At 36.4% G+C, this 23647-nt stretch overlaps 1 protein-coding gene across 7 annotated transcripts in view; it reads right to left on the reverse strand.

Annotated features, from left to right (window-relative positions):
- Positions 1-6272: 6272 nt before the first annotated feature.
- The window catches only part of carmil3 (capping protein regulator and myosin 1 linker 3), a 73521-nt gene continuing 56146 nt past the window's right edge, over positions 6273-23647 (reverse strand). For 3 of the 7 annotated variants that reach the window (XM_065267418.1, XM_065267401.1, XM_065267434.2), the window contains 17 exons: positions 22620-22718; positions 22152-22271; positions 20164-20277; positions 19891-20066; positions 16898-16985; positions 16331-16441; positions 16107-16173; positions 15713-15900; positions 14736-14815; positions 14427-14594; positions 11099-11291; positions 10460-10730; positions 9836-9954; positions 9472-9613; positions 9209-9283; positions 8954-9061; positions 6273-6970 (listed from right to left, as the gene is read on the reverse strand). In XM_065267418.1, the coding sequence (XP_065123490.1) occupies positions 6885-6970; positions 8954-9061; positions 9209-9283; positions 9472-9613; positions 9836-9954; positions 10460-10730; positions 11099-11291; positions 14427-14594; positions 14736-14815; positions 15713-15900; positions 16107-16173; positions 16331-16441; positions 16898-16985; positions 19891-20066; positions 20164-20277; positions 22152-22271; positions 22620-22718 (2205 nt within the window). In that variant the 3' untranslated portion in view covers positions 6273-6884. Of the gene's footprint in view, positions 6971-8953; positions 9062-9208; positions 9370-9471; positions 9614-9835; positions 9955-10459; positions 10731-11098; positions 11292-14426; positions 14595-14735; positions 14816-15712; positions 15901-16106; positions 16174-16330; positions 16442-16897; positions 16986-19890; positions 20067-20163; positions 20278-22151; positions 22272-22619; positions 22719-23647 lie in introns of those variants that run through there. The other 4 variants (XM_065267408.1, XM_065267426.1, XR_010532278.1 and 1 more) reach the window with 4 other exon arrangements.

Genomic DNA, 23647 nt, shown 5'->3' on the forward strand with positions numbered 1-23647 from the left:
AGAACAAAATAAACGTAGCAATTATATATGAAAATATAGATATAGATAGATAGATAGATAGATAGATAGATAGATAGATAGATAGATAGATTACTTGATCAGGCATCAGTCTGGCAATCTGTTGGCAAACTTCTCCTCTTCTTCTCAGATGCTGAGTGTCTTTTGACACAGCCATCCCCTTACCACACAGACAATCCATCCCTACACACACACACGCACACACACTTGAGTGCACACCTCATTCAGCTTATTCATATGCACATCTGTAAGCTTCAATTTCAACCTTGCCTGATCTTGGCTTATTAGAATATAGCAACGTTCATTTTTTAAGAGAAACATCTAGGAGAAAAAACCCAATTATGAGGCACTGTTGAAGGGCTGAGAAAGTTAATCAGGGACTTAATTTTCATCTACAAATACTTGATGTTTCACGGCCTGCTCCTGATGGAGAAAACGCCACACATACAGAAAAACAAGAACACTGCCGGCGCACACATTCGGCCAGGCTCGTAATTATAAAGTGAGACAATATGTGATTTGTTGGTTTTATGTATTCTCGTTGTGTAACATGAAGTCTTGTCTCTTCCCCATAAAGAGCCTGTGAAAGCTGAAGTCTTCCGGTACTTATTGCTTATTGCTGATTGATGCCATCTGCTCGGGTTACTCACTGTTTTCACTGTTCGACTTGAATCCTTTCAGTGTGTGTGTGAATCTGTGCAAACCTGAGAAAGCAAATTTGTGATTTGTAATAAGGTGGGAAGATCTTCGTCATTGTGCATAACTATAAATATTGTGCATTTACTAGAAAAAAAAACATTGCATTTCATCTTAATTTTATTTTGCACTAGATATGTGCCAATGTAATGTAGACACACACATACACACAGACATATATATATATATGGTTTTAACCTCCTAAGCACTATGTCATGGCACCACCACATTGATTTTTCTTTAGGTGAAGAATGAGAATGTGTTGTTGTGTTATCCTGCTTTAATGAATGTGATTAGGAGATAATAAATGTGTATATTGGTCTGCACGAAGTCCCCTGTGAGTCTCATCGTTTATGCAGCGGCCTTTAAAGTCATGTCACTTCATTTACAGCCTCCCACTCCAGAACTGCCAACGTTTGCGTGCGAGTGCTAGAGACATCAGTAATGAAATGATTAATGGATATTCGTACTATCTCAGATTTCTTGCAACTTTACATAATTGTGTGAGCATTTGTGTTTAACACACACAAAACATAATCTAATGAATTTTGAATATAATCATAGGACGATTTAATTTTTTGTTAGTTTTTTGATATGTGATAACATTTTAGCTGAATGTGTGATAAAAGGTTGGATCATACTATTTGTTCAAAAGAAATGTTTCCAAGAGTTTATTTTGTGGGGGGGGTATGGTTCTATAAAGAACCTTTAAAGGAATATTCCATTTTCTTAAAAGAAAAATCCAGATAATTTACTCACCACCATGTCATCCAAAATGTTGATGTCTTTCTTTGTTCAGTCGAGATTAAATTATGTTTTTTGAGGAAAACATTGCAGGATTTTTCTAATTTTAATAGACTTTAATAGAGCCCAAAAATTAACACTTAACTCAACACGTAACAGTTTTTTCAACGGAGTTTCGAAAGACTATAAACGATCCCAAACGAGGCATAAGGGTCTTATCTAGCAAAACAATTGTCATTTTTGACAATAAAAATAAAAAATATACACTTTTAAAGCACAACTTCTCGTTTAAATCCGGTCGTGATGCACCAACGTGACCCCATGCAATACGTCATGACGTCAAGAGGTCACAGAGGACGAACGCGAAACTCCGCCCCAGTGTTTACAAGTGTTGAGAACGAGGACCGTTCCTACGTTGTTGTATGTCAACTGATACTAATTAATGTCTTTGTGTCAGTTTATTGTTTACAATGGTCCGCAAATATGCCTTTTATATATGTAACACGTGACCTCCCTACGTCACTACGCATTTACGTTAGGTCGCGCTGGACCGGATTTAGACGAGAAGTTGTGCTTTAAAAGTGTATATTTGTTATTTTTATTGTCAAAAATGACAATCGTTTTGCTAGATAAGACCCTTATGCCTCGTTTGGGATCGTTTATAATTCTTTTGAAACTCCGTTGAAAAAAACTGTTACGTGTTGCGTTAAGTGTTAATTGTTGGGCTCTATTAAAGTCCATTAAAATGAGAAAAATCCTGCAATGTTTTCCTCAAAAAACATAATTTCTTCTCGACTGAACAAAGAAAGACATCAACATTTTGGATGACATGGTGGTGAGTAAATTATCTGGATTTTTCTTTTAAGAAAATTGAATATTCCTTTAACTTTGTACACACAACCTTTCTTTTTCAACAAAAGGTTTCAAACAAACGGCTTTTGTGGTCATGTGTGTGGTTTGTAATTTCAAAATATGTGTTTTGCGCGTCAAGGGATCCTTTGTGCATCATGTGTGTTGTCAAAATACGTGCAAGCTGCAGACACGTCTAAAGGGTTTATGATAAAAGGGACGCTCGCGTTTGCCAGATACTCGCATAATCTCATGCGTAATCAGAGTTTACTGTTAAGTTCGTGTCTTGCATGTATTTTGTGAACGTGAGCGTCTCTTTCATCATTTACGGTTTTGACGCGTGTGTAGCCAGCACTTATATTGACAAAACACGTGATGCACATGATTCACATGACGCAACAAACACATATTTTAAAAAACACAAGCAACACACACATGACATTGCGAACACATATTTTGAAATTGCGCCACTCGAATGAGCAGTCAAGAGCCGCCCTTTCGAAAAGGTATTTGTTCCTGTGGCCTCATTTATAAAATGCTGCATAGTAATCATCCAAAATTTGATCTCACAATCAAGTGTGCAAGTGTGATTCATAAAACAAACGTAGGCACAGAAAACGCGCGTACCCCTTTTTTTAAGATGTGAAATTTATAAATGGCAAATGATCTTGAACTTGTGCGCAGCTGAGCAGTTTCAGATCTCTCCCTTAACGATGCCCAATAAATGTCATCAACATATGAAGAGCGATTGTCAAAGTACAAATCCTTTTCAAGCTGCAAGAATGGCTTGTATTCCCAAAAACCTGCAGCAATCAGACATACACAAAAGTGTGTATGTCTGCTCAGATCATGATGTGGCTTCACTTTTCCACGTCGAAGACAGTTAAATATGCACTTGATAAATGAGGCCCCAGATGTCCATTTAGCCACCACCCAGACCAAATAACCGGAAGTTAACTTCGGCAAGGTGCGTAACTGTGACAACACACGGCAATAATAGATTGCCGCAGGATGACATAGTTTTGTAGGCCAACCCGGAAGTTAGTGGGACACTAGTAGTCTCGCGTAGCCAGACCTTCAATACATTCTGTAGGCGTGACGTCTAAGGCTGAGACTAGCGGGACACTGGTTCCCTCATCAAAAAGACCATTGATTTTGGTTTATTTCAAAAAATAAGTTCTGTGTTTAACAAAGGTTTATGATACTTACATGTTTTGTCCGACAAAATAAACTTCACAGATTTTAAGACTAAATCTGTTTACTAGAAATAGAAAGCTAAACTATGTCAGCTGTCTCTCCAGATCAAAATCATCACCAGCAAGCTACTGATAGCTCTTTCAAATTTTATTAAAACATGTTCCCTGATAAGGAAATACTCTGTGGATAAATCTTTGTTGGGAATTGTGCCCATGATGTATGGTTTTGAGATCTTCATTCGTGATGACATTTAGTCCCATGTTGTTAGCCACTGCCCTTTTAAAGACACTTTAAAGCTTTAAAATGTCACATTTTATTTCTGGTGTGGTTTATGTTGTAAAATACAACATAAAAATATCTTGAGCTGATGCTAACCCAACATTTTATTTAAGGAGTTTGACCAAAACCCCTATTAAAAAAAACCCATTGATTTCTAGACAATGGAACTGGAATTGTGACCATGCTAATTCGCTTCCGGATTTGGCATACAAAAATACATCATCCCTTTGGCTTTCTATTCAAGAAATTGGTAGCTAACATTGTATACATTAATTTTACACAGTAATGTTAGCTTATTGTAGTAGTTGATACACTTTATTTATGATTTGAACTAAATTTACTTGTTGTTGGTTTTTTAGCTTGGTATCAGAAAGAATCTATTTCCACATTATTGAGGTCGCTTTAACTGGTGGACATGACAAACAGCCATGGGAACAGTGTTAAAGTAGCCCAATTCCGAGGGAAAACTACAGACTTGGCAACCCTGGCCCGAAAGCCGTATGTTTCCATATGCCAAAAAAATACATTTCTCTAGTCAAAAATATATTTTAAATATATGCTAAATACATTTTTAGAATGTTATGCTAATTCGAATATATTTTTATATTTAGTTTTAACCTATATATCAACATCTAAATGTATTTCAAGGGGAGGCAATAGAAGTTTTAAATAGAAGTTAATTTTATAAAGTATATATTTGCAGTTGAAATTATATTTAATTTTAACCTTTTTAAAACTGTTATGTTTACAGGTTCAAAACAGTTTTTCTTCCTTAGATTGAAATATATGGAGTTCTAAATATATTTTGAATGCTTTAAAATATATTTACTTTTAAAATATATTTCAAAATATGCAAAAAAGTGCCAAAAAATATATGGGTAAAAAATATATTTTGTAAACATATTCCAAAATATATTTTTAAAATTTTATTTTATTTTGAAACATATTTAGAAACATCTATTTTTTGCTGTATGGGTAACAGGTATGTTGTGTCTGCTGAAACTGTCTATACAAAGTATAAAAAACCTAACAAACCCTTGAATAAAGGTAGCATGAAGAAACAAAACAAAACAAAAAATTGGATCTTCTATGCCATCGTTGCAAGGAACCCTTTAAAGCAGATTCATTTTTAAGAGTGCCAATCAGTCAGAATGAAAACAAACAGTTGTCATCAAAATTTTCTGAATTTTGCCATCCAAACAAATTTTATAGCCACCATAAAACCGTATTGTATGTTAAACAACTTTCTTTAAAATTTTAGCTTTTTTAAATGAGTTATTGAATAAAGTTCAATCAAATAGAGAGAACAAAAACTATTGTTCTCTGAGTTATTAAAGAGTAACCCCAGGGCAATATAATTGTTCTCCACTGGATTGAGTTTTGCTTCATTTCTAAGAACATATTCAAACGTGCCTATAATTTCAACTTAAGTGAACTTTAAATGAATCCTTTTATTCTATTTAAATGGGTAATTTAGTGGAATAATAGCCTCATAAAGCCTTTGTAGACTACTTATCAGACATTTAAACACCAGTCACAGACGATCAATTCCTTAATGTCTGTTTGGAAATTGGTGGTCCATACTGTAGCAATGAGAATGAGATGCTTGCCTTTGGGCCTCTACTGCCTCCTTGTGTCACTAAAAGGTAATTAGAGACACACTAGAAAAAGGGATATCTGGTATCCAATTTCTAATTCGATAAAGCCTTACCCAATAAAATCTCATTGAACTATAAACTATAAATAACTGATTATTATTGTTATTAATAATAACAACTAATAGGCAAAGTAAGTTAAAGGTTTTTAAAGGTCCCGTTCTTTCTGTGTTTTTGAAGCTTTGATTGTGTTTACAGTGCGCAGTATAACGTGTTCATGTTTCACGTGTAAAAAACGCTGTATTTTTCACACAGTTTACTTATCTGTATACCGCTGTTTTCACTGTCCAAAAAACTGGCTGATGTCTTCCTTGTCCCTCCTTCTGAAATACAAAACAAGTTCTGATTGTGTAGTTTGTTTAGTCTGTTGTGATTCGATAGCAGCTTAGCTTGCCGTTATCTAAACTGGCGACTGACGTATTCATGTGGGCGGAGTTTAGTCAAAAAACTGTTCTAGTGACGTCATTAAAGTAGGAAGTAGAGGGCTGTAATCCAAACCTTGCTTTGATAGGCGAATTATGTAAAAGAAAATATATCGCCTGGCAGTGAACTTTGAACTTTATAATTTTACAGGTATTATTAATGCTATTATATCAACATTACAGTGCTGTTTCTATTTAATGTAGCATGTAAATACCATTTTATTTAATAAATACCACGTCCATGTCCCATGCTACCAAGCACAGTGGTAGAGTATTACGTCAGCAGTAAAAAAGGTTGTAGGTTTGGGGGGAAAAAAGTATACTTTGCAGTACACTGTAAGTCGCTTTGCCTTCACACTATCACCTTAAAAACTGAGTTGTCAGACGTCTATAAAAACATAAAAACTGCACATGTAGTTCTCCATTTTTATTCACTCAATCACATTTAGTAGAAAATAAAGCTCATTTAGGGCCAGCAAACTCTTAAACATTTATCCAGTTGCATAAACAATGCCGACTGAGACAACAGGAATACTGCTCATGATATTGTCAATAAAAACAATAAGAATAGGTTAGTCGTACACTACAAAACTTCACACGGTAACGTTAGACATGAGAGAAAATCAATTCCACCGAAAATAATGAACATAATTCAAGCGCTGATTAGTGCAAATATTTGTTCTGTTTATATATTATACTTTACAAAATATCATTCTATCGTTTTTAAAGATAAATAGCAAAAGTTATTTAAAGTCAAAGATTGTCAGCAGACTCGGAGAGCGAGCGAGAGAAATAAAAGGAGGAATGATAGTGCAGAATGTTAAGTAAAAATGGATATAGCAGGAAGGAAAGCAAAACAGGTCACTTGAGTAAGCAAGAATATGTGTGTGTGTGTATGTGTATGTAAAATAACAATATGAAATTGATTGACAGCTGGAAACAAGAGTCTTTATGAATTTTCTTTGAGGTTCAAGTTCATCTATTCAGTAGATCAAATCTGTCTCCGCTCTCTCGCCTCTCAGCATCACAATGACTCTCTGTCTTCACAAAGCTTTGGCTCAAATGGTTGTCGTGATGTCTCAGCGTTGCTTGGCTCCGAACTCTGATGACCTGTAGAGATTGATAGAAAAGGAGAGAGAGAGAGAAGTGAATGATGGCCTACTTCCATTAACCGTTTACTGATCTGGCTTTGTTAAAGGTCAGCTTACAGCCATCTGTCTAAGACACACAGGCAGGTGTACACACAATCAGTGACCTAATACATTCACATGTAAGACAGGAAAAACCTCACTAATTACTAAAACAGTTTTCCAGTCAGGCCATGCAATAACACTGCCTGACTTCCAAACTTTTCCAAGATTAATGGAAGGCTTTTCACATTACACTTAACCCTGGGTTAATCATTTTAATTTTTTAATCATTTTAAACTTGGGTTATAAACATTTTGTTTGAATTATGGTGGAAAGAATAAACTGAAATGGACTTCGGAAATTGGACAGCATACAAAAAGTCATTTCAGATAAAGAGAAAATGATATTGTTTTACACTGCTCCATTCACAAAGTGTATTTCCAAATAGCCACATTATAAAACACCAATTCATGACGTCCTAGTAGGGCATAGGGATGTTCACTTCTGGTTGAAATTCGCCTGAAGTATAATACAATGTTGTGTCTTGAATTGTATATAGTTAGCAATACAATAGTGATCAATCATACAATGCCTCATAGCTTACAACATTAAATATTCATATGCCATGATAAAGCGGGAATATTATTTTTAGGGCTGTCAAAAGATTAATCGCGATTAATCGCATACAAAATAAAAGTTTGTTTTTGCATAATATATGTGTGTGCACTGTGTGTATTATTTTGTGTATATATAAATGTATGTATGCATGTATTTTCACTATGTATGTAGTGAAAATGTATGTATTTAAGACACATTTACATGTACAGTAAAAAGTTGATTTATTTCACTAATTCCATTCAAAAAGTGAAACTTGTATATTATATTCATTTAATACATACAGACTGATATATTTAAAATGTTATTTTTTATTTTGATGATTATAACTGACAACTAAGGAAAATCCCAAAGTCAGTATCTCCAAAAAAATTGAATATTGTAAAAAGGTTTAATATTGAAGCCACCTGGTGACACACTCTAATCAGCTAATGAACTCAAAACACCGGCAAAGGCCTTTAAATGGTTTCTCAGTCTAGTTCTGTAGGCTACACAATCATGGGGAAGACTGCTGACTTGACAGTTGTCCAAAAGACGACCATTGACACCTTGCACAAGGAGGACAAGACACAAAAGGACATTGCAAAAGAGGCTGGCTATACACAGAGCTCTGTGTCCAAGCACATTAATAGAGAGGCGAAGGGAAGGAAAAGATGTGGTAGAAAAAAGAGGATTGTGAAACAAAACCCATTCAAAAATGTGGGGGAGATTCACATAGAGTGGACCTAAATAAAAATGTTCTTACATTTATGAATGTGTGTATTGTGTGTACACACAAATACATTTTGCAAAAACAAACTTTTATTTTGTATGCGATTAATCACATACAGCCTTAATTATTTTGTATTAAAACTTTGAAGGTCAGTTCATCCAAAAAAAATTATTTTGTGATTATTAACCACACCCTTCATACCATTGCAAACTGATATGACTTTCTTCCTTTGAAAACCAAAGATTATGTACTTTTTGTACAATTTTCGAAACTGACCGTATTAGTTGTATTCACTATTCTTATAAGAAAAATAAAACAAAGCAAACAAAAAAATTTTCCAGGAAAGAGTCATACAAGTCATACAACATGAGGTATATGAATGACACATTTTATTTTTAATTTTGGCTGAACTAACCCTTCAAAGACCCTTACAAAGGTTTTACATGCCATCATTTCCACCAATGGGCAAAAAGTTGTATGCCAGTTGCTGTACATGTCCAGTCAAATGTTTAAAAATGTTAAACAAGCCCAGGATTAATTAAAAACTCAGGATAAACTCTGAATGGCATGAAACATGGATTGAAACTCAGGATTAGGAATTTCATATGTAAAAAGCCCAAAAGAAAAACACAATACCAGGAAAATCCAAAGATTTATTTCGTTTTGGAGGGAGTCTGGGTTTTTTCACGGGGGGTTTGCGATCTGAAGATCTTTCCAGATCACATCTGATATCCTGTTCCATACCTACAGAAGAATTTTAAGGAGGAAAAACACACAGGGAGAGGCGCTATAAGAGGAACACATGTAACAGTATACAGTACTGTACATGACAGAGCAATAAACAATGAAAGCACGCGACATGCTCAAAATTTTCTCATGCAAAACGTTTACCTGTGTCACATGAGTTTGCTTTCCTGTTTCGGTATGGTTTCATGGGACCCACGGGGCTGCTTTTTACTTCCTCACCTGTTCTCCCCATCATCACCATCATCACCATGGCAACAAACATGATACATTCTCACATCATTCATAATCAATACATACTCTAATCTCTATTGGAAGAAATGCAATATAAATTGTAACATTCAATAAAAATTGAATTAAAAACTTTACTAGTTTAAAAAAAACTTTTTACTCAATTGTCTTCAAATTACCTTGAAGTACAGCAACATCTACTGAAGTGGAATAAAATCCAAGCTTGGCAGAAATGGGCGGATCAGGCGGTGCCTTGTTCTCACTGTCCGCTTCATGTGGTGGGGAGCCATTGGAAGATGTGTGTGGTGAATAATAACATGGCTGTAAAGAATGATATAAACAAATGCTTTGATGATGATACATCTTTGGTTTAAGAAAAAGGGCACACAGCTACTAACTGTAACAAATTACTCATGCACTTACTCATTTATTTACATTTGTCAGACGCTTTCATCCCAAGCAACTTATCTGTACATTTTTATTTTGTCATTGGTACCACCATGCACTTTAATTTGAGCTAAATGCATGCTTAGATCCACACACCTTTTCAGGGATGGGTGGAGTTTGTCTTTCTGATCTGTGATCTTTCAGCTCTACACATCTTCTCTCCTCTTTTTCCTCATCTTTTTCTCTCAGTTCTCCAGAATCTTCGGTGGATTTATCTATGGACAGTTAATAATGCTTTACATTACAATTATCATCCATCATTGTCACATCCTCATGTTTCTCTTCTATAATGTACAATTGCAATGTACTGTACCTGTCATCTAGAAAACACAAATCATTGTCATTTAAAAGACGCAGTCTTGCTCAGGAGCTCAATGATGAGAGCTAATGGATCATAAAGGCTTTGGAGCAGAGGCAGATGTCAATGTAATTTGCTTACTAAGTACCCCCTTTACATCACTTTGGTTTAATGGTGTATGTTAAATGCTATTTAATACAGTGTCATTGATAGACGCATTGATATCTACTAAAAAAGACATTTAGGGGTGTAATTTCTGGTGAGGGAGTGGTGGTAGGTACCCCCAATAATTAAAACCAGCAATTAAAACCTTTTCACTATTTATACAATGATTAATGAGACATTGGGGGGACTTTAACCACCACAATGTTCACACCAAATCTATGCTATGGCATTAGTGCAATTTAATACGCATGCAGTACCAGAGCTCTCCTCCAGATGTCGCTGCCGTGTTTTAGCCAAGCTCGGCTTTAAGCTCTGAGGTGGCGGCTCAGGTCTCTTTCTGGTTTCCACCAGCTGAGAGTCCGTTATGCTGTTTAATTTTTTCTGGCTGTCTGATTGTGACTCCTGTCTCATTGGTTCTGTCTGTCTGTCTGTGGACCCTTTAGTCATGATATCTGAATGTCGGTCTGAATCGTGTTCCGCGTATGCGATCTCTTCAGAAGAGCCAAACACCTCGCTGTAATCGGGGGACTGCATGAAAAAGAAAGATTGAGTATTAGAAACTGTGATGAATTATTTAGTTTTTAATCAATTGATTTAATGTCTAGTTTGCTCTCCAGTGGATTATAAAGAAGGGATGCAAACATGTACATTTTGTGCATGAGGCAGACGCTCTATCCAAATGAACTTACAGTGGATTCAAGGTATGAAACCCACACCTTTTTCGCTACTAACCTAATGCACAGGAGCCATTATCTTTTAATTCACTAATAAATAAATAACATCACCGTTAACTTGCTTATTTATTCACCATTCAAAACTTTATTTCACTATAAAGTAATAGTTCACAGGCCTGCCGTTTAGGCGATTGGAGGATAATGTAATGTTTTGTAATGTACCTGTCTCTGTGAGAAGCAAGAGGGGCTCATTCCCATCATTCCAGGCAGGGGTATGCCCTGAACGACCCGTCCTGACAGCTGAGGAGTTCTCTGGAGACCGTGCCCTACCAGCCTCCCATTGGTGCCCTCAGGGTCTAATCTCCCACGATCCTTGGGATGCTGAATCAGGGAGTACACATTCTCAGTGGCAATGCTGAAAAAAGTGAGACAGAGAGAGAAAAGGGCAGGGTTTAACTTATATTATATATAAAAATGCCATTGTTCTATAAACAGAAAGCACAGAAAAGTATCCCATGCAAAATTTCTACCAAATTCATACATACGTTTAAAATCCTACCCTTGTTTTAATGTTTAATAAACCCCACAGTTAGTAATTAGCATTATACAAAGCCAAATGATTTTAATATACAGGTTTCCTGACTGCATATGTAGGTACAAACATTTCCTTATGCTCCCTAAATTAGTTGTGGACCATATGGGTTTTTAATGGCTGATATTGATCTTTAGTGTAAAAAGCAATGTGCTTAATTGGCTTAATATGAGGCAGATATAACACAAATGCTATTACAGTAAATAAGAGACGCACAGAAAATTGGTGAAACTAAATGAACATTTAGTTAGCAGTATGTAGTATCAAAACAGACTTAAACGCATGAATAAGATATGAATTTGGCATTGCTGCAAGCAGGAGTGTTTTATACGTTAACTATTTCCCCTCCGGCATTTTTAAAAAGAGTTGCCAGCCAGCGCCTGCATTTTTTATGATTTTCACAAAAGTTTAATGCCTTCCAGCAAAAAGTACTTCTTTAAATATATAAACAAACAATATATCAAATGAAAGAACAGACCCTTTGCTTTAAAAAAAAAAAACATTTCATCTTCATTTGTTCTCTTTTCATTACTTCTTAAATATGGGTAGGTTTCTTAAAAAATAAACTGAAATAATTGCATTTTTGTAAAGAACTTTTGTTAGAGATCAGATTTAGAACGATGATCAAAACATACATAGAGTTGTTTTTGGATCAGTGGATGCTTCAGTGTTTTATAAGTTGGGTAAGAGGACCACTTAGAATAATAGTAAAAAAAAATTCTTCTTTAAATATATAAACATACAAATCTGTTTCATTCTACCTTGATTAGTTCTCTTCTTATCACCTATGGGTAGGTTGAGTAGGTTTCTTCAAAAACACCACATTTTGAGCAAAAAGCTGAAATAATTCCATTTTTGTGAAGGACTTTTGATAGAGATCAGATTCAGAGCGATCCTCGAAGCATACATGGACATACAGCTGTTTGCTCTAGGACGATAATTCTGGGTTTTATAAGTTGCGGAAGAGCGGATATTTGACCAGTTAACTCGTCAATGGCGGGGAAAGAGTTAAAATGGTAATTGGTTATTATAGTGTCTGCCAGACACTGGCTTAACAGTATATCACAGTATTTCACTATATGGCTTTCCTTAAAGGGGACATATCATGAAAATCTGACTTTTTCCATGTTCAAGTGCTATAATTGGGTCTCCAGTGCTTCTATCAACCTAAAAAATGTGAAAAAGATCAACCCAGTAACTTAGTTTTGGTAAACCATTTTCTGAAAGCATGTGAAAAAATAGGTCATTGAAATGTTGATCCCCTTGTGATGTCAGAAGGGGATAATACTGCCCCTTAATCTACACCAGGGGTTCTCAAAGTTTACATTCAAAGGTCCAAATCTGAATTCTCATCATTTACATAGGTCCGGAAAAACTTTATGTTAATCATTTGTTTATATAACAAATCAAAACAAATAGTTTGGGAAAAACATAAGTGTATTTTGCATTTAAAGTAAAAATAATGTTTTAAACATAAACACAAGAAATATGCCAAAAGTAACCAGGTGCAAAATACAGAGCAACCTAATTAGAGAAATGGCACAGTTTGATCTCCATCAGATGCATAAACCATGGCAAATAAAAGTGTGGGTGGTAGGCAGAGACACAGACCTAAATTAGGGGTGCACTTATAAATTGGCTGATAATGCTTACTATCCTTTTCAATGAATTACTGTGAAATGCCGCTACATCCAAAAGCCAGGGGGCGTTCTCGGGCAGAAACTTAATATGCGCTGCAGACGAAGAACCAGACACACGGAGCTCCAGGAAATGTCTTAAGGATATATTTATATTACTGTTCTTCAAACCTTTTCAGGTATTTTCATGATAATAAAGAATATGTATAAGATTATGTTTGATGAGTGTTGCTTTTTAAATGCATGTTTTAAACGAATCAAACCAACAGTGATTGGTAAGGACTGATCAAAAGCCGTAGTACATGAAGTAGCTGTGCATAATATCTTCGTGTGATGACTACAGCGTCACACAGGAAATTTTTAAATAACTCGTTTTATTTTCGGACCAGGAATACTCTTAAATCTAAAAAGAAAAAAACGAAACGAATGTTTTACAAGTTTAATATGCATTTGTAAAGTAGCAAATGCACACATTTAGCAATCACATAGAAATTAATGCACTTGTAATATGAAGTGGACGCGGGTCCGGATCAAGTTCCCGTCGGGTCCGGATCCGGACCGGAGTCCGGACTTTGAGAACCCCTGATCTACACTATCCAACCACGGCACTGCCATTTAGTGCAGAGATCAGCTCATTTGCATTTAAAAGGACACAACCAAAAACTGTAAATTTTTGCTCAAACCTAAAAAGTGGCAATTTTATCATGTTATAATATTTTGAGCTAGAACAAACGCACTTGGGGACACCATAGATTTATTTTACATCTTAAAAAAAGTCTTGTGAAGTGCCCTCTTTAAAGAACAAACTGCTAATGTGTTATATGGTGGCCAAATGTAAAGATTTACAGGATGATGCCAACTAATAAATCATTTTAAAATTGTTAAATAATAAAAAAAATTAAATATCGGTCAATTGCTACTCTAAACATAGCAAGATCTTTAAGTAAAACCAAGTATGCAATAAAAAAAACACAACAAACATCTTTTTTTCCAGACCTAAATTACACATCAGACCTTTCCAGTTATGCATTTTTCTTCACAGGCTGCATTTGTTACACAGAATCATCTCAGATCAAACAATAATTCACATTTACATTTTTCCTTTAGTGTAACTCATTGCAGGGTCACTTTGTTCTCTAATTTCTAATGATAATAATAGAATTAATGTTTTTTTAAAACCAACTATAAGTGATTTTTGTAGATGTCTGATTTCAAGTTCAACATTTTAGTAAACTTTTAGTAAATATTTAATAAAGTTTTTTGCACAAACACATACTGGTTAATAAAACACAGTGGTTAATAAAAAATAAAAATGGCATACTTAGTGCGACATTCGTCCCCGCAGGCCCCGCCCCTTTCTGTGAGTTCTGGCTCCTGATAGGATATGGTAGAGTTACGGTTCTTCCTGAATCCTGAAAAGATGGATAGCACGCTACGTCTTTTCTTCCTCCTCAAAGCCTGAGCGTGATGGTGAGAAGAGAGCTGACTGCTGAAAGAAAGCGAGAGTGTCGGAGAGAAGATAACACCGTACCGAGAAGAGTATGCCCACATCCTTTTAACCTTTAAAACTGAAGCAACTGTGACATAAACGTCATTTTAAGAGTCATTATTTAACAAAAGCATTCAGCACCTGTCTGCTAAAACTCTCTTGGTGTAGAAATCAGGCAGTCCATCGTCCAATAGAGATACTCCTCCGTTCTCGGAGCAGTGCTACAAGATGACAAGAAATAGATAATGATGATTACGTTTTATTTTGAGGACTAGGGAGTTTGGAGGAGATCATCTCTCTAAATTTGCATTAGTGCATGATGCTTTTATGCTCCTTTATTTTGTCATCTGGGTTTTGTTCCAGTCAATTATGTCAATCCATTAGTTTGATCAACAAGGATGAGAAAACAAAGGCACAGCTTGCAGGCACTTAGAAGTGATTCACAAGAAGAGAGGCTTTGATATTTTATTTCTGAAGTCACGACAGAAAACATCTGGGTCCCTGTTTAGACTAAATTCTGTAAATTTGATATGGAACAAAGATACATAAAGTTAACAAAGAAAACAACCACAACCTTCCCCTACTCTAATTATTAGATTTTTGTTTCATTTAAATGCATTTTTGACAAATAACATAATAGTCATTACGAGGTTTTCGCTGAATGCAGCTCAACTCTGTAATTGATGGCTCCTCATTTCCTTTATCCTCCAGGCCGTGAATCACAAATCGATCACTGTCCACCATATTATGAGATCAATTCTTTAAATGCTTTGTGTGAAGGCGAAAACTGAAGAGAGCTACATACAGTATGAGTTTGGCCTATGCAGAATCATCTTTGTTGAAACACCTGACGTGTGCATACTTTTGCTGTATAAATAAACATTAATTCCCATAATTCAATAGTGCATCTTGCTATTAGTAAGATATTTAAGAATGTCATAAATAATCAAGCTCCAGTACCATTATGCCAATTCCCAACAAACGTAATGCCAGAGTAAGCAAGAACATGTGATTCTATTTTTTTTGCTTTGATATCTCGATCCTCATACTTTTCTTCCTAAAAACTAATTATGCGAGAAAAGGAAATGTTGCATAATAAAAAAAAGAAAAGCACCCACTGTCTCAAAGGGAGCGTGTGCTGTTCTGTGTTTCCGTGGTGGGCGGGGTCTGACGTGGGTCACGTGACGCAGAGGTGAGCCCTGGGTAGGCAGTGTGGAGAGACCTTCCCATGATGTCGAGCGTGAGATGGGAGCAGATGTCTGAGGAGTGGAGACTAATGGTGAGGAGTTAGGGTCGTCACCTAGACCTGGAGAAAAGTGAAAAATAAGTGTTAGTGGAAGAATAAATATATTTTTTTTTTATAAATGATGAACGGGTTGAGTTTGCTGGGGAAATTGAATAACTAAAGCTCATAATTAAGAATAAATGATTTAAAAGCACTGAATGAGCATCTGTTAAACAAATAAATGACAGCCCTGGTTTCATCCCGCAGAAGGTCTGCGTGTGACTCACTGAGTCTGTTGGACACGGGACGGATGCGTCTGGTCCTGGAGCTGCGTTTCTTAATGGCAATTGTGTCCTGCGAGCAGAATGACAGAAGCCAGTGAGAACATCGCATATGGAGCAGATGATGAAGACGCTGAGTTACGTGAGATGACAGATACTGTAAATACCAGCAAACACAGCGATGAGTCAGTCGTGAGTACAGCTGGGATGATTCAAGCAAACACACTCACTATGCTGATGCCGAAGTCGTCCTCCACCACGTCCAGTATGTCGACGTGTCTGTGCGCGCGCCTGGCCGTTCCGCCGTCTTCCAGCCTTCGCATCTGAGAAACTTGCCGGAGCTGTGACGTCGAGCAGATGGGTGAACAACGGCATTGCATGCACACGCTCAGAATGAATGAGATAAATGAGAGAAATTGCTTCGTAGTAGAGTAATGGTTGCATTACCGATAATCTCCGTTATTTTGATTTGTTAAAATTTGTATCATGTTGTGTAATCTATTATATTTTAAATTTTCAGATAATAATTGCATAACACCATTGCTTTGTGGAAAGCAAAATACGTTTGTTAATACGTTTTAACATTGGCACTTGGCTGAGAGCATCTTTCTCTCACACTTGCGCATGCACGCAAGAAAACAAAGCAGCACAGACCGACATGCCTCATTAAGGTAAATAAAATAGCAAAATGGTGACGTAAATTGACATAAAATGGGTGAACGCATTTGAAATTATCTGTCAATGTTTAGGTAAATGACAGACAATTTCTGGTTAACACAAATTCTGTTTTGACGTACCAGGGTTTTGTGCGTGGCATAGAGTTCCTGTAAGATCTGGTCCACTATAGAGTTGGTGAGATAGGACACCACAGATAACTTGACCTCCCTAAGATGAGAAAGATAAGAAACCATGTTAGAAAAAGATATGAGATTAGGCTTTTCTCTTAAACTCCCGGCCCGCTTAACAAATAAATCAAAACAGAAATAATAGGTGGCAAAAAGTATAATGGTTAATAAATGTATTCAGGAATTGAATTTGTCAATTTAGTGCAAGGTTTAAATAGAAAAAATTATTTAAGATAGAACAGTTTGTAAAACATGCCGGCACTACATGGTGAATTCCAAGTAAGGGGACCAGCGGTTTATGTAAATAAGACTACATAATGTTGTATTTTATATTGCAGTTCTGTCAAGAGATCCTTCTTACAGTAAAGTTACACAATGCACCTTTAATCCAAAATGATCTACAATAATTTGAAGGCATACATTTATCATTTCATTTTTTTTTGTTCAGCATATATAGTTAATAATATACAGATGACTTTAATGTTACTGGACATGAATAAGATAATAAAACCTCTAATTTTATAGAGTCAACCAATCACTTAGCAAAGGCATTAACTGCTCTTTATGACCTGGGTTTTACAGTAACTCCAGTATGTGTTTTTGGAGCCAAAAAAATTTGATGAGGAATTTGTCAGATTTATTAGTGATTTGATTTATGCTTTTCCATCATCAGCTTGCAAAACAGTTTTTAGAGTTTTTCTGCCTTTCCCATTTAGGTGTCACATTACTGGAAATTGCTGACGGGAGGCATAACAGATTAATATCAAAGTCTCTTTAGGAAAGTCGGGCCACTTGGCACCCAAGTTTGCAACACCTCCCGCCTCCTGGACTCCTAATTGATCTTAGCAATTAAAATGAATAACACTCTAAAAAATGCTGGGGGTTTTTCAACTCGGCGTTGGATCAGAGCCTAGCCATTGGGTTAAATTAACCAGAATTTTTTTATACTTGACCCAACAATGGGTGTAAACAACCCAGCATATGTTGTATTACAGGGGTCTTCAACTACTCTTCTGCGAGGGCCAGATTTTAAAATTGTAAATATAATGCGGGGCAAACTTTTACCCCTATTTTTACCTCTTATATATTTTTTACCTTTATATATATATATATATAAACTTATGTTGTTTTTGTTACGTTTTGTTATAAGTCATAAATTACAAAAAAACACGCATTTTCAAAAAAGATGCACACTTCTTGTATCCAGTATTTTTCCTTTTAATGACTGAAAACTCATCTTTTCTAATATTTTAAAAACAATTGCAGTTTAACATGGCAATTACCAAATTTTACTATAAACTATAAACTAGTGATGCACCGATGTATCGGCCGCCGATATTTATAGGCCGATTTTTGATGAATTTGAAACCATCGGCATATCGGCAATAGCACGAGAAAGGCAGATACCGATTGTTTATTAATTAAATGCATAAAGAAATACATTATATGTAAAAAATGAGTTAATGTTGTTAATAAAATAAATGCTGAATAGCAAAAACCACCTTTGAAGGTTGTCATGCTGTCTTATTATATTTGTTTTAGCTTAATTTGTGTCTCTCTTATTATGTTGGTCAGTTGAATGTTATTTAGATCCAATCCATGTTCAGTAAAAATAATTTGATGCAGAAATAAACTAGCTAATAGACCAACTGTATAGTATTGTATACAAGTGTTTAATATCGGTATCTGCATCGGTATCGGCCAGAAGTTGTCTGTTTAAATTCGTATCGGCCTAAAAAAATCCTGTCGGTGCATCCCTACTATAAACATTGCACAAAAAAGTGCAAGTGTAAATAAACAGTTATTTTTGTATAGCACTAACGGTAATGTAGAGCTCTTAAACTGCTTTTGTTTATAACTGTTTAACTTGTTACAGTTCAACATATAGTCAGTCTTCTCCTAATGACTAAATTGCACTTCATGTTTTCTTTATTAATATTTTAAGGATATATGGGCAAGACTGCCTTTCCATTGTTCACTACATCTGGACACAACTGTCGGAGTTCGCCCCCTAGTGGCAATCGTAATAAAATTTAAGTTTAGTCATAAATCCATGTCAAGGCAAGAGCCTTTAATATACGTAATATACATATTTATACTTATTCAATTACTTATCAGTAATCAGTCATTTTTAAATGATTCAAGTGTCAAAAAATATTAATTATTTTCACCTTGCACACAGTGTTTTGATTGGAACACACACTTATATACATCACTTCTGGTCAGCGTGTCATGCGCTTTAGTCGCACAAGTTAATAATTTTATGCATTCAAAGCTCATACTGGATCCGATAATTACGCACCCTCAGCTGGCATCCCACGCATTACGCCCATTTCGGACTCTCTTTCTGGTTTTCGGATTTTGTCATGTACGGTGGAAAGGTTAAAGTAACCACTATGATTTTAAATCAGACAAAGATGACTGGCGGGCCAGATAAAGATAATTGGTGGGCCGCATTTTGCCCGCGGGCCAAAGTTGACTAGCCCTGTTGTATTACATTGTGTTAACATACAAAACAGCGAGCAGCACATTTATTTTTTCTGCATACTACCAGCAAAGAAAATATATTAATATTCCTATTGTGCCAGTATATAAAGCTTTATGGGGTAACAGCAGGGTACAATAATATCTCAGTAAAGCGTAAATCACAACCAAATAGACTCATTAAGCTCAAAGCTTGTGGGATCTGAGTGATAAAGAGATTTTAAAATGAATACCATCAGGAAGACAAAAATTCAATTGCTCCTTTATTCCTCCTGAGTTTATTGGATTGCTCAGTAAGAAAGGTTTTTATCTGTAATTACTGTATGTGACAGTTTAATGTACCTCTGTTTGTCCTATGTGTAAGATATTGTCATTTGTCCTATAAACAATTTTGCACATATTTTAAATTCTGATTATGACAAACTGTTAATTAACGCATCTGATAAGCACTGCTCTCTTACTCCAGAGCCCTGTTGATGTCCTGGGCCGCTCTCTCCATCAGTGCGGTGCGGATGGACGATCGAGGGATGGACACACGCTCTGAGATGGAGGAGAGGGGGGGAGAGAGACACTCGGCTGCAGCACAGGAGAGCGGACACAGTTCACGGCACAAAGACACCATGGAGTCCACGATTACCTGCGAAAATCCACCATCAATCATCCATCAATCTGTTCTTCGGCCAAATACGTCCCACAGATATAAATCAGACTGAGTGATGAGAAAGAAATATCACCTGCAGTTCTTTATCAGCAGCCTTGGCTAGTTCTCCAGCCAGAGAGTCCAATTTCTGTCTCACGGGTCCATCTACTGACAGCACATGGGCCAGTTCACAAAGAGATGGGTATAGCTGGAGAATGGTACAGAAAATAAGTATTTGACACATCAGCATTTTTATCAGTAAGGGGATTTCTAAGTGGGCTATTGACACAAAATTTCCACCAGATGTAGCCATCAAGCCAAATATTGAATTCATACAAAGAACATTTAGGTATACAAGTTGAGTCATAATAAATAAAGTGAAATAAAAGCTTCCTCGCTGTATACATGTCATTTTACATGAGATATGTACTGTACATTACTATGGACAGATGTGTTGTACCAGTGCAATCTGAGCAGTATTTTTGCTAGTTAAGCCAGTTTTCACCAACCCAGTATTTTGGAAACCACATATGCATTATTTATAGGCATGTCCAGGGTTACAATTTTTTGTATATTGAATGTACTATGAGACACATCTAACCAACCAGTCAAATGTCTCGGCACACTTGAGTCAATTTATGCTTTTCAAAATCTTAAAGATTTAAAGGCTACTTGTATCTATACAGGAATTTCTGTGCAAAAGTGTAGATACATTTAATCTGAGGATTTAAAGTGAAGGCAGGCAACCAGGGTCTGGCATACATGAGCACTCATTTATTAAAGTCCCCCTGTGGGGAAAATTATGTTTGTATTGTTGTTTATATATCTAGGTGGTGTTTTTAATATGTTTTAAGACAAACAATGTGCAAATTCATCATTCAGATTTAGAGTTTTATTCAAGCTGTTTTAAAGCATGAAGAAATTACTGTCCCAGGTAAAACTTTTACATATGCTATTATGATGCTTAAATATGGTCCCAGGTGGTAAAAAAGAATGGAGGTGGAGACAAATTTACATATTCATATCTATTGGCTGAGGTGGTGCGAAAGAGTGGAGGTGGAGACTAATTCCCATATTCATATCTATGGTTAGAGGTGGTGCTAAAGAGTGTAGGTGGAGACTAATTTGCATATTCATATCTATGGTCCGAGGTGGAGCGAAAGAGTGGAGGTGGAGACTAATTCGCATATTCATATCTATGGTCCGAGGTGGTGTGAAAGAGTGTAGGTGGAGACTAATTCCCATATTCATATCTATGGTCCGAGGTGGTGCAAAAGAGTGGAGGTGGAGACTTAAGGGGATTGCACACCGGCCGCGCAGCTCAGCGCCGCGCCGTTCTAAAAAAAATCGAACACATTGTTTTCTATGAGTATACGCACACCGGCGCCGCCAGGTGGCGCCTGTCCACGCCGCCCAGTTGTGACTCAGGAAGTTGCTCAAATCCCTATCGCCCCACACAGCACCACTCACATAGTTTATATTTATATTTGTCCCAAATCAATAAGGATTAACATTCCCAATATCTATGGTCTGAGGTGGTGCGAAAGATTGGAGGTGGAGGCTAATTACCACGTTCATAAATCTGCGTATATTAAAGAGGCAAGAGTGTAGAGCAGGTTTAGGCAACGTCGTTCCTGGAGTGCCGGGTTCCAACTGTTATCAAGCAAACCTAAACAAATAATTAAGATCTAAAGAGTCACCTTAAAAAACTATAGGTAGGCAAGGTTGGAGCTAAAATCTGCAGGACGTTGGCACTCCAGGATCGACATCTCCTATCCATGGTGTAGAGTTTTATTCAAGATGTTTTAAATAAATGAAGAAATTACTGTCCCAGGTAAAACTTTTATATGTTATTATGATGCTTAAAGATTAATTTGAACTGATAAAATGTATCTAAAGAACCTAAAGCTGTATTGATAGTACACAACTGAACTGCACACACGACCTTTGCGCTGCTATCGCAATGCACTACCAATTGAGCTGCAAACACATTCGTCTTTATTTATCTCACTAAACATTCTATACTTTTCAGTTTTAACGACTTACTTATCCTACAATGTGTAAAAGAGTAAAGATGCTCACAGCTCGTGAATTCCTGGCCTCTTTCAGGACCTGTCTGGCAGCCTGTAGCTCCTCTCCTTCACCTGATCCTCTCAACACACACACCTGCTGCTGCACACGGACACACAGACGCTCCATCACCTGCAAGAGAGAAAGATTGATCTCAAATGCAAAGCAAAGATCAGCCAGAATTCACATTAGCATGTGAAAGAGTTCTGAAGCTGATGTGTTTTTTATGTTTTAATACTTTTTATTAATTATAAGTGAGCCTTTTTGGGCTGATTTCTCTAAAATGTCTAAATACTGCAGCTCTGTCAAACTTTTGCCTCAACCAATGCCGTGAATTTGTGGCATGACTGAAGGCTAAGACGGTTACAGACATTCAGAGACACATTTCAACATCAGCATGTTCATATTCGATGCATTGGTGGAGAAAAAAACAGGCGGACACATACAGTGCAGAATGGGAAACATGTTTGGGACGTGCACCTGTTCTGCAGTACTTGTGACCAGACCCTGATGTAACCGGAGGGCTTGTTTCTGAGAAAAGCGTTGGGTTTGGTTATTCCTTAACAGAGCCCGCTGGATCTAAGTGAGACAAAGAGAGAAACAGAGAGATAGAGAGGGAACAAAAAAAAAGAGTACTCAATAATGACAACGAACTGTGATATTCAGATATGCAATGCAGTCATATGGAAAGTATTGTAATTGAATTCCTGATTAACAAAAGATAAATGTATGATCTGCTGCGAGTGCGTCCCTGTCTCGGCAGTGACTTTGTTAACTTTGACTCCTTTCGGGCTCATTGACTGTGTGCATAAACATTAGCTGTGGGACTCTAAATCTCATGAAATCTGCACACACAGCATTACTGAGATTTAAAGGGGTCAAACCACAGAAAAGCAGATTTCGCTTGTTCTTTTAAAATAAATGAGCTCTATGTACCATAAAAACACACTTTTGGAACTCAAATCTTCACCGTCTGCATATTAAAACTACAGTACATAACCATCTTGTATACAAATCTTGGTCAGGATGAACAACCCATATTAACATCTAGTAAGCAACTTACTTGCCTATAAAGTCACAGTAAAGTAAAAGGGGGGGGGGCATATAGGGGAGAGCGGGGCACAACCTAACGATTTTTGGTTTTGGTTCAATCATTCAAAAAATATTTGAGTTTGATTAATTAAATTTTTACACAAGCAACACACACATCTCTGCTACAAATGAACATTTGAAGTTTGTTTCTAGTACTTACCATTCTTGGACAACTCCCCCAAACGTGACAGAAGTGCAAACGTTACAACTTACCCCATAGGTGGGGTTCATTGTAACAGGCAGGGGGTTAGTTGTAACACTTGCTAAAAATTAAGTTTGCAGGCAAAAATAACCATACTATGGTTTCAAAATCTGGCACTTTTATTTTGTTGGCAGCCAGCAATCATTCGTGTGTAGCCTATTTAAAACAACAGCAAGAATTACGCTAACGTTAGCGTTTTTTATATTCTAAGTGC

This window comes from Paramisgurnus dabryanus, chromosome 6 (genome assembly GCF_030506205.2).
Source record: "Paramisgurnus dabryanus chromosome 6, PD_genome_1.1, whole genome shotgun sequence".
In the NCBI taxonomy this organism is placed as follows: Eukaryota; Metazoa; Chordata; class Actinopteri; order Cypriniformes; family Cobitidae; genus Paramisgurnus; species Paramisgurnus dabryanus.